General features: G+C 44.7%; 1 protein-coding gene across 5 annotated transcripts in view; it reads left to right on the plus strand.

The window, feature by feature from the left end:
- Nucleotides 1–218: 218 nt before the first annotated feature.
- celsr2 (cadherin, EGF LAG seven-pass G-type receptor 2) overlaps nucleotides 219–12,488 on the plus strand; it is a 57,072-nt gene continuing 44,802 nt past the window's right edge. For all 5 annotated transcript variants that reach the window (XM_068314646.1, XM_068314647.1, XM_068314650.1 and 2 more), the window contains exon 1: nucleotides 219–3,975. In XM_068314646.1, the coding sequence (XP_068170747.1) occupies nucleotides 444–3,975 (3,532 nt within the window). In that variant the 5' untranslated portion in view covers nucleotides 219–443. The remainder of the gene's footprint in view (nucleotides 3,976–12,488) is intronic.

Raw genomic sequence — 12,488 nt, forward strand, 5'->3', positions numbered from 1 at the left:
AACGAGTCTGATGAAAGTTTAGCTGTTAAAAATTCATCCTGGGATCGCTTCGATCTCTCTCTCTCTCACACACACACACACACACACACACACACACACACACACACACACACACACACACACACACACACACACACGCACAGGTTTATGATAATGAGGAGCCTCAAGGCGCGGGGGGCGCAGGAGCCATTTTTCTCATTCAAGCGAAGTTCGGCGGACGGAGTGGAGGCGCTGCGTGTGTGGATGAGTGTGCGTGATCCGCTCCGGCCAAGGTTACTGCGGGTTTACGTTTCCCAATCCACCGGAATAACCCGAGAGAAGCGCTTCTGCTGCCGGCATGGCTCCTCCACCACCAACACCAACTCATCGGCGGAAAGTTTAACGGATTCAGGAGCTGCAGAGATTCCCATCAGGAGAGCCGAGCGGACACAAAGTGAGGAGCGATGCACTTCGTTAAATGGGATTTGTTGATGATTTCCTGCTGGTCTACACTGGTTTGGCTGGCGCATTGTTTCACCGTTCACATCGGTGAGGATGCGGGGACACGGACAGTGGTGGCCGCCGTGGAGCGGGGCGCACGGTGCGCCTTGGATCAGGTACTCGCTCCGAAATTCACGGAGGGATTTCTGGACACCGACGCGTCGGCGGGCTTTGTGTTTCTTTCCGGCACTCCTAAGTGTCCATCACTGCCCTCCAACCCATTCACCGTTTACACTGTGGCTGACTGCTCGGGCTCCGGCTACAGGCACCTCCTTATCAGTCAATACGAGGTGCGTGTCCACGGCAGGAACTGTTCAAACACGCCTAAAAGGAAACCTCTGTGGGACATGGAGGTCCTGAGTTTGTCAAACAGCCACAGTCAACACCTCTCAGAGTGCCACCAAACAGGCTCTGCTCTATTTTCAGTGTGGGGTCTGCTTCCAGGAACCCCTATCAGGTGCAAAGTGACCAACAGCCGAGACTTTTACTTTTCTGAAGGAGACTTGTTTGTATCAGAGACGCTGTGCTGGAGGCAGGACACACTCAGGGAGCTCGATCTCCTCTGTGATGTAGTTACAGATAATGCTGAAGTCAACCACATCTCAATCCACTGGCGTGTGGGAAGGGGCCCCTTCAGGCAGGGCCACCTGGGGAAGTTATTAGCCAAGGCAGCTCAATCGGATTCAGGGATTGTGAGCAGGAGGAGAAGAAGCATCAACAACAGCCCCCAGTTTCAGCCTCCGATGTACCAAGTGTCGGTGGCAGAGAATAAACCCGCTGGGACCCCTGTTGTTATTCTAAAAGCTGTGGATGCAGATGAGGGAGAGGCTGGAAGGCTGGAGTATTTCATAGAGGCTCTTTTTGATAGCCGCTCCAACAACCTCTTTGCTGTGGACCAGGATAACGGTGCCGTGTCCACAGTGGAGGTGCTTGACCGGGAGACTAAAGACACCCACGTATTCCGTGTGACTGCAGTCGACCATGGCACACCTCGACGAACAGCCATGGCGACTCTCACTGTCACAGTCAGCGACACCAATGATCACAACCCTGTGTTTGAACAGCAGGACTACAAGGAAAGCATTAGGGAAAATCTAGAAATAGGTTACGAGGTGCTGACTGTGAGGGCCACAGATGGGGACGCACCTGTTAACGGTAACATCCTCTATCGCATCATCAACAGTAACGGTTCCAATGATGTGTTTGAGATCGATTCCCGGTCTGGTGTGATCCGCACCAAAGGTTTAGTGGACAGAGAGGACGTGGAAGCCTTCATGCTGCTAGTGGAGGCCAACGACCAAGGTCGAGATCCCGGGCCCCGCAGTGCTACGGCTACTGTTCATATCGTGGTTGAGGATGACAATGACAACGCTCCCCAGTTCAGTGAGAAACGCTACGTGGTCCAGGTTCCAGAGGACATGTCCCCCAACACGGAGATCCTACAGGTCACTGCCACCGATGAGGACAGGGGGAGTAACGCTGTGGTCCACTTCAGCATCATGAGTGGAAACACCAGGGGACAGTTTTACATTGACGCTCAGACGGGTAAAATGGACTTGGTGAGTCACCTGGATTATGAGGCAAACAAAGAATACACCATAAGAATCAGAGCCCAGGATGGGGGGCGCCCTCCCCTTTCAAACATCAGCGGCCTGGTCACTGTGCAGGTCTTAGATATTAATGACAACGCCCCGATTTTTGTCAGCACACCGTTCCAGGCGACCGTATTGGAGAACGTTCCGCTGGGCTACTCCATCATCCACATCCAGGCGGTGGATGCGGACTCTGGAGATAACTCCAGGCTGGAGTATCACCTCACGGAAACCACACCCAACTTCCCCTTCAGCATCAATAACAGCACAGGGTGGATAGTCGTGGCTGCTGAGCTGGATAGGGAGAGTGTGGACTTCTACAACTTTGGAGTGGAGGCCCGGGATCACGGCTATCCCATCATGTCCTCCTCGGCAAGCATTAGCATGACCATCCTAGACGTCAATGACAACAACCCGGAGTTCACTCAGAAAGCATATTACATGCGACTGAATGAGGATGCAGCCGTGGGAACTAGCGTGGTCACGGTGTCAGCTGTGGACCAGGACATCAACAGCGTGGTCACCTATCAGATATCCAGTGGAAACACACGCAACAGGTTCTCCATTACCAGTCAGAGCGGAGGGGGGCTCATTACCCTGGCACTGCCGTTGGACTACAAACTGGAACGGCAGTACGTTCTCACAATCACCGCCAGCGATGGGACGCTCTTTGACACCGCCAAAGTGTTTGTGAATGTCACTGATGCCAACACACACCGGCCTGTGTTTCAGAGCTCACATTACACCGTCAACATCAACGAGGACAGGCCTATGGGCACTACTGTGGTGTTGATAAGCGCTACTGATGAAGACACAGGTGAGAACGCGCGCATCACCTACTTCATGGATGATAGCATCCCTCAGTTTGACATCAACCCAGACACTGGAGCTGTCACCACGCAGATGGAGCTGGACTATGAAGACCAGGTTTCCTACACTTTAGCCATCACGGCTCGGGATAACGGCATCCCACAGAAGTCTGACACCACTTATCTGGAGATATTAGTGAATGACGTCAATGACAACTCCCCCCGCTTCCTCAGAGACCACTATGTGGGCTCCGTCATGGAGGACGTGCCCGTCTACACCAGCGTGGTCCAAGTTTCTGCCATCGACAGAGACTCTGGGCTCAACGGCCGTGTCTTCTACACCTTCCAGGGTGGCGAGGATGGCGATGGGGATTTCATAATCGAATCCACGTCAGGTATCGTTCGCACACTGCGCAGGTTAGACAGAGAAAATGTGCCGGTTTACAACCTGCAGGCTTTTGCTGTAGATAAAGGAGTTCCTTCCCTTAAAACACCTGTGAAGATCCACGTGACAATTCTCGATGTGAATGATAACCCCCCCGTGTTTGAGAAAGATGAATTTGACATGATGGTGGAGGAAAACAGCCCCATAGGACTGGTGGTTTCACATATTTCAGCCACAGATCCAGATGAAGGCAGTAATGCCCAGATAATGTACCAGATAGTGGAGGGGAACATCCCAGAGGTGTTCCAGCTGGACATCTTCTCTGGAGAACTGACTGCACTGATAGACCTGGATTACGAGACCAGGTCTGAGTACGTCATTGTGGTTCAGGCCACCTCGGCCCCTTTGGTCAGCCGCGCCACGGTCCACATCAAACTGGTTGACAAGAACGACAACGTGCCCGTGCTCAAGAACTTCCAGATCATCTTCAACAACTACGTTACGGACAAATCAAGCAGCTTTCCCACTGGAGTGATCGGACGCATCCCCGCCTTCGACCCTGATGTTTCAGATCAGCTCCATTACAGCTTTGAGGTGGGGAACGAGCTGAACTTAGTCCTCCTCAACCAAAGCACCGGGGAGATCCAGCTGAGCCGAGCCCTGGATAACAACAGGCCCCTGGAGGCTTCCATGAGGATCTCAGTGTCAGGTGAGACAACTTCTTTGTAATTGTACACCACACTCAGTGAGAGAAAAAGTGTATACCTGCTCTAATTCCAATTACTGTTCACCTATTCATGTGGTACCTTATTGCTTCACTTTGTGATGGAAGTGAAGACACAAACAGTGTGACTACCAAATCACAAAACATGAATACCACAAGGTAAATGATTTACTTTGGTAATTGTCAGTGTTTGGCGCCTTCATGTGTACAGGATCCTGATTTAGCTCTGTCCATTGTGGAGATTTAAATAGCTGTGTGTCTGAGAATGAGACGCTTCACTCCAGTGGGCAGACTGATCCTACCCGTTAATTACCCAGATCCCCCATATACAATGAAAGGCCTAATTCAATTATGGTCTATTTCTACACCTTGCACAGAGTCAGTTAAATGTTGATGTTCTGTGCTGTATTTTTCTCTGCTAATGATTTGATCAAAATAACTCACTTTAAAAGCTCCCAGATTCTTGCTGTCAGACTGTTGAATGCTGAGAATTCCTGTTTGATAGTAGTTGTATGGAAAGACAACAAAAGATGTTGTTTGAGAAGTAATCACTATTATTTTCTATAAGTTTGGATGTCATACGGAGAGAATGGAGACAACACTGATGCTCCTCCTCACTGCTGCTGATGTCTTTCAAACAATTGTTTGCTGACCTGTGTTCCCTTCATTTAGTTTTGTATGCCTTTAATGTGACTGAACTTGAATTGCCCCCCGCAGTGTCTAGAGTGGGATTTTTGTTTCCCTCTGTTGGAGTTTATTTGACTCAGTGTGATCTGCTGTAAATCTGTGTGCTCTGTGACCTTGGTACAGCCTGAGACAAAAAAACACAATCAGAGACATTTTGAAGAGATTGAAACTCAAGGTCAAAATGGAATCAGATGCTTCTCTTCTGAGTCTGACATTAGAACAATGATACAGTTATGCCTGAACCAATAATATTCTCTGTGCTCATTGAAAATTTTGTATGAAGAGGCAGGCCTGTCAGTGTGGATTTTGATAACACAAATATTTTGAATCCATGAGTATGGGAGTGTAATATGGAATCTTACTGCTTGCAGTACTTATATATCAATACTTTTCAAACTAATCTGTACTGATGTTTTAATGTATTTAATTTTTCTTTTCTGCAACAAACAGAGAAAACTCAATCTGTGTACATGCATGCGTGAGTGGAAGGGATTTGTTACTAATGTTAAGGATAAGATAATTGTCACATAGGACATGTCAGCTGACAGTCAGCCTCATGTTGTTGTTCCTGAGTGATGCTGATTGCCCTGATAGCCAGTGCTTAGCGTGGGCAGTCACTTGGATGGATTGGAGTTGAGCTTTGCCTCTCTGGAGAACAATGGTGAGATGTCAATTTAGGGGCAGGATCTGGAGCTCATACCAGGTTATGGTTGGGGGCAACAGCTGTGACTCCACCAAGGACCAATTAGAGGCTGTGACTCCCCAGCGAGTCCAACACCTGCTGCTGCTCATGTGTCAGCACCCCGCAGAAGACGGCCAGAGATTGAAGGGGGCAGCAGAATGGAGGGGGAAGAGGTGCAGAGTTAACTTGGAGTTGTGTAAATTGAGAAAATACAGTCAAACGTTGGGAGTGTTGTCAGACAGGGGTTGCTGGAGGAGAAGATGGGGTGGGACGATGAGCTCCTCCTGCAGATCATGCTGACCCCAATTTTCAAAGGCTTTTCCCTCCAAGGACCTCCCAAGTCCTCTCATTATCCTTCTCTTTATGCTGCTTTTTTGTGAGGCCCCATATGATGGACGATTTTCTGATGGGCTCTTTTGTATGCGCTTGGACTGTCATTAACATCGTTCCTGAGCACCACTCCTCACACTGGTGTGGATGTAATGGTCCTGACATAGACACACGCAGCTTTGAGTTTGAACTGTTTGGGGGGGGGGTTTCCAGTTGCTTTGGAAAAGCAACCTTTAAATAATTCACAAAGGCAATTCAGTAACTTTATTCCTTGTATTTCCACAACTCCCTTAGAAAAAATTACCATATAACACTGGATCCCAGTTTGGCTAATAATCATTACAAATATGGTGTAAAATTGTCCATTTCAATTAGACTTATTTTGATCATTTTTAAATCACTTTACACAATGTTCCTTCTCATATTAATTTAAATACAGCATCTGTTGTTGACACGTCTGGGTCCTCAGAAGGGAATGTATGTAAATCCCAGTTATCCTCCTGTGTGTGTTTTTAATCCTTATTTATACCTCATAATGTCAGAAAGAATAACAGAAGATGTTGATATAAGTTTTGAGGCCAAATGACAAGAATCAGTTTTAAAATTTACTTACTTTTATACTTCTGTATTTCATTAGATATGTTTATACTTGTTTATATAGTGTGTAATATCACTTCATTGTTTGCCTTCTCTGTAGAGCCTTTCCACATGTGCTTCATATTCCTCCTTTTTCTTACACAAATGGCCTATAAAGATAACTGCTAACAATCATGCTACCCATCATGCTACCTGACCTGCACATAAAACAAAGTTAAGTGATTTTTGGACTATAGTTAAAATAAGACGGAGTCATTTCATTTAAGTTTATTACAGTGTAATTTATCCCTCCTGAAGCAGCTCAGTTTTCCTCCAGGCCAACAAATAGACACAGAATTAACTCATTTCATTACAGTTTACTTCCCCTATAATCCATCTGTTGAAATGGTCATTATAGATAAGCAATATTTTTCAAAAAGTCCCTCTGGAGTACTGCTGGCAATTGATCCACGTAAAATGTGTTGATAAATATGGAACAAATATCTTAAATATATATATAATTTTAATAAACACATTGTTTCCTTCCAACAGGTGGATCATTTGGGAGAGAACAGAGATCACTGCTGCTCAGATTGGCTCTATATAATTCCAAACCATAAGTAGGCACTTAAAAACCCATCTGACAACCACAAAAATGATTCTGCTCGTGCGTTGCCGTATGCACCGGCATAAAATAGTGCATAGAGCCATTTAATGGTGTTAGATAGTGACTGACATTTGTAGCATTGAGTCTGCCTTTGTGCTAAATGGAAAAGAGAATGATAATAAAATAAATCAAGACTGTATGAATTATAAACCACATCTGTTCAACACCAGCTTTCCTTCAAACTGTGATGAAGCCAAATCTGACATATGTGATGATAATAGCCATCATCTGCTACTTGTGAACATGATGGTCATGCTGTAGAGTCAGGAGCTGTTTGTGATCTGTGGGATTAGATTTGCTTTATCTGCATCCTGAGATGTGTCAGACCTGTGTGGACATACTCAGAGCTGATCTACTGTTCCCAGGCAAGCGTGAGCCTGCATAAGTAGGTGTTTGCATTTGATGGCAGAGATTCTTTTCTTTGATCTGTCATTCTGAAAACCCAGTTAATTTTTCAGTAGGAGGCATGCCTAATCCTTCATTATCCCTAATTTCCGAACATGTAATTATGCTTGGTTGTTTGACTGTGAAGCCAATATATTTTGTTATTCGTAGTGTGTCGTTGTCATCTTAATTTGTGGGTTCTCACACATTTCTTGCATCACAAAGTCCTACAGGAATGACGTGATAATTCTGAACTTCCTGTGTGGCAAACATACAATATATACACGATTACCGCCGTGACGTTTAGGAGACTTTGTCCTTGTTTTGATTAAATTCTGAGTCCAAGACAATATTCAACCTCATGACCACTTTGCCAAAGCAAATACAGAGGTTCAACAGAAACACATCTGCTTTGCTAAAAAACAACAATATTATTAACTTACATCACATCACAAGTCGCACAGAAGCTAAAGTTACATGGTAGATATAGATACGGTCTTTGTCTCCTATTTCAACTGTGTCTGAAGTGCCTGTGGACGCTCCAGGGAGTAGCTGTCAAGCTTGTCTGTGCCAAACCTGCTTGGCTTTAGCCCACTATAGGTTATACTTCAGCAAACAATGAATACGCGTATGCAACAGGCTCTTTTTGTCTCAAAGTTGATTTGGTCACACGAAAAAGTATTGAAAATATTTAGATGCTCAGGATGATTTTCCTCCTCTCCAAGGTTCAGTATTTTCTTTGGTCCACTTTGTTCCAGCCCTTCATATCATAGCATAAGATTATGCTACATGAGTGTAATTTTAATGGAGGGAATGTTCTGCTTTCCTGTGTAAGTAAGAGCCAAGACATTCGAAGTCAGCGTAATTTTATTATAATCTATTAAACCTTTAAGCTGTCTGTGGATGGAGGGACTTTCTGATGTAACACAAGCTGCACAAATCTCTCATATTTCTGTTTGTGTGTGGCCTCCAGCAGTCAGACCACTCAGATTGCTTTTGTCCCCACCATCGTATAATTATTTGACTCAAGTGGAGTCTACCTCAGATTTCTGAGTTCTGTATACCTGATTAATTCCTGTTTGCCTTATGGTTGATTCATGTGACTCAAAGTCACAGCTTGCAAATGTTGGCTCTGTAGTTTGCTGGCTGGAGTCACCCATAATGCACTTCTTTCATTCTTCATGCCTCCCTGGATGGCGTTAGTCACACTTGCCGGCTTGCTTGGAATGTCTGTAGGATCGTTTCTCTTCTTTCTCCTTCTTTAACATCACCTATCACCTTGATCCTGTTTCTCTTTCCCTCTTTTTGTTGGCCTGTCACTGTTCCCCATTTTTCTCCTATCTGCCCGGGTCTATAGTTCTCACCCCTACAACCTCTACCATTCCCATCCCATCATTTCAAGCTCGTCCACCACCCCTCCCTCTGTCTCTCCCTCCTTTGACTGTTGTCCCCCTCCCGCAACGCTCCCCTGTGAAAGGAAGAATGCCTAAGAGAAATGCTTTGTTAAGCACCCAGTTGTCATGGTGAACCCAGCAATGCCTGAGAAATTCCTTGTGGGTGGGGACAAGGACAAGGGGTAAGGTCCCTTTTGTGGAGGGAAGATGGGGTGGAAGGGGAGGGGAATGGAGGCACATAAAGTTCTAAAGAGCAACTGTCCTCCTTCTCTCCTTCCAGTGAAGCATGCAAAGGTTTCTTTAACCTGTAATACTCTCGTCCCGTTGACAGTTTTTACTCTGTAAGCATTTTCCTGGCTGTGCAGCACGTCGCCTCACACCTGACAAATTTTACTGCCATTGTGTTTTTGTCTAGTCTCACATACGTAGACCATCCACAGGGTTAAAGCTCTCTAGGTGGCGATTGTGTCACCTGTAAACTCTGGTATTTGTCACACACATACATTGGGAGGGTGTCCGATTTCATGTCTTGTATCTCAGCAGAACATCCTGTCGTGGGCCTCACTCCTCTACGCTTGGTCGTGTTGGAGATCCCAGGGAGATGAGGTGGGGTTAGAATGCGGGTGAGGTGGGGAGCTGGTATGACATCATCTGTGTTTCAGGAGGGGAAATGATGTTTTGGATTAAGGGTGGTGCATCGCTGGGGTGAGACCTTATGGTGCTCGCGTATATCTCAGCGTTGTCCGGCATTGTCCTGGCCGTCCCGGCAGACAATGGCAGTTTGCTTTCTGGGGCTGCCCCCCCATCTGTCTTTGTGTCCCCTCAGGAGCTTGAGTCCTCACTGACCCTGTTATTCATTTATATGTCATCCTATTTACAGTATACAGCCTAATCCAGACACTCCTCAAACTCTTACCTTCCACCCTATGGGAGCTGCAGTGATCTTCAGCCAGACTTGATTTTGTGTATAACATCAAATGAGTATTTAATTTGGAAAAATAAAAATAATGACTGAGTTCTTTAAAAACAGGCGTCCATTCCTTGAGGCAGGAGGCTTAGAGGAAGACCAAAGAGGAGGTTTATGGATGTAGTGAAAGAGGACATGAAGGTAGTTGGTGTGAGAGAAGAGGATGCAGAAGACAGAGTTAGATGGAGGCAACTGATTCGTTGTGGCGACCCCTGAAGGGAAAAGCCGAAAGGAAAAGAAGAAAAAGATTCTTTGAGTCATGTGTAAGACATAAAACCCAAGATTGGTTGATACCAAAAAACAAAATAGACAAAATCACAAAATCTTTATGTCACAAAATCTGAAGAACAGTGGAAGAATTGTTTTAGAAAAATTTTAATCTAATAGTTAATTGTTAAACAGCTGTGATGTTACTGGATCTGATCAGAATGTGTTCTAGGAATAATTTACTTGAAATGATTCACACCTTATGTTGTCAGAATCAGGCCCCCTCCACACGATGACGTATTTTTTTGAAAACACAACTTTTTAAAAACACATCGGAAACTATTCGCGTCCACACGACAGCGTTTTCAAAAAATCTGCGTCCACACGTAAACACACCAGTGCGTTTTCGAAGACGGCTATAAGCATGCCAAACCATGTGGTGGCAGTATTGAGTAAAATTTTATCCAATAGGAATCCTCCGTGTTTTGTTGACACAACACAAGGGCCCATAAATATGACGTCACAGCGGTTTTCGTCGCATCAAGACGTCAGTGTTTTTAAAAAGTTGCGGCTATACCGTCCACACGACAACGCAGACCCAGCGTTTTTAAAAAAATCCACCTCGGCCAGCGTTTTTAAAAAGTGGTGTTTTCGTTCTGGATATCTGTCTTGTGGACGGAAGGCGTAAACGCAACAGAAAAGTTGCGTTTTCAAAAAATCCGTCATCGTGTGGTTAATAGTTTAGTTAATAGGTAAGCCCTTTGTATTCTTAGCACCAATATCACTCCTGAAATATGACTCGTGAGTTCTTGCATTCCATGTTTAGACTACTCTGATTAATGACTAAGAATTTATTACTGTACTAGATGTTCACTATCTAATATCTATCAAAGATTGGTGTGTTTGCATTGAATGGCCTTATGCTTGGTCCCATTTCTGCATACTAATGTCTCTTTACTTCTGCACTGACAGCAGTTTTCCTTTTGATATGCAAATGTCTGATTGGAAGAGCTCAGATCCTTTTCTCTTGCTCTAAAGCTGTTTCACTATAGAGAAAGAATCTGTGGAATGTCCTCTTCGTGCAGTTTTTAAATGCAGCACAAAAGTGTTATCGGAGAACTGTTATAGCATTAGCAGGGTCTGCAAACGAGTATGAATGTCTCCTCCAACATAGTCAGCTTTCCTTTCAATAGAGAAATCAGGGGCGGGACTGTGGTCTCACTCTGACTCCTCTGGATGCAAATCCGTCGGCTGAAATTGAGCCACACAAGTATTAGAAAACGTCACCGACTTCACAGTCAGCGCAGGAATTGTAGAGGTTTTGTGTTGATTGTGTCATGAAAGCAGATGTGTTTTTTCAGTCATTACATTTGAATTCCTCCACAAAAGAAAAAGTCATAGTCTTCTGGATTTTAAAAAAAAAATCATTTTCAAATCAAGGTCAGAACACATAAATATTTATTGAGTCTTAAGTCTTCCTGATCTGGAACAAAGAACAAACAGGATCATACATGCGTATACCTGCACACAGTGGAATTCATAACTGCTCATTATGTTGTTCAGTGTAATTGGTATAGCCAGCTATGACAGCCTCAACAGTTCTCAGATAATCTGCTGCGTAGGAGTTTGAGCATGCTCTCCGTTCTCTCCTTTTGGAGTGTGATATCCATGAAGGGTTTCTCTTGTGCACGAGCTTTCGTGATGAAGTGTTTCATTTTATGGTTCAGACGTTACAACAACAGAACCGGCAGAACAGTTTTCAACTGGGTAGAAGGGAGGAACCGCAAATTATATGTCATCATTGTGAGCTGAGCATTTCCCAAGCATTGGTCTTTGACAGATGATGTAGATTATATTTCACTCCAGACTACACTATTTCTTTTAAATTATTTTGGGTCTAAATTTTCACAGCGACGTCATATGATTCTGGTGCTTTTTAAGATGATTCTTTGTCGTTAAACTGACGTTTAAAATGACACTTGTATAGATTTTGGTGATTTGGAGAGTTAATATTACCAGTTTTAGTTAATGGCCTGTCATAACTTTGTAGGTGGGGCTACGGACAAGCCTGGGGGCCGGTCTTGATGGTGGTGCAATCCGCCTTAGGTGGATGGATTCCTGGCAGTCATTTAAATATATCACGCACAGTGTTGTGGTGGGCTGTTTCTTGTCTAGTGGGGGACCAAGAAGAGGCTTGTTGGTGTAATGAGATGAAAAATAGTTCCCTCCTCTTGCAACCCTAACCCCACCCCCCAAACCAGTCGTCATCTCCATTCAAACAGCAATTGAGTGTATTTCTACTTTCAGCCCTAGTTAACTCCAGTAGGCTGCTGCATGGTCACATTTTCCTGCATCTCTTTTCAGAAATCAGGAGATGAGATTCAGCCTCTTAACATAAATCAACCCCAGACAGACAGCATTTAGAGGGTTTAAAGAAGGGGGCAAGGGCTGGGCAGTTTAAACGCTAGTTAAAAATTTTCAACACAGTCAGAGTTAAAAGTTTCTACAATTTTCTAAACTTTTTTTTCCATTGACACCAACAACAATGAATCTCCAATATACTAAGCCTCCAATATTCTTTACCAAACCTAACTTTACTTTATG

This window comes from Antennarius striatus, chromosome 5 (genome assembly GCF_040054535.1).
Source record: "Antennarius striatus isolate MH-2024 chromosome 5, ASM4005453v1, whole genome shotgun sequence".
NCBI lineage: Eukaryota > Metazoa > Chordata > Actinopteri > Lophiiformes > Antennariidae > Antennarius > Antennarius striatus.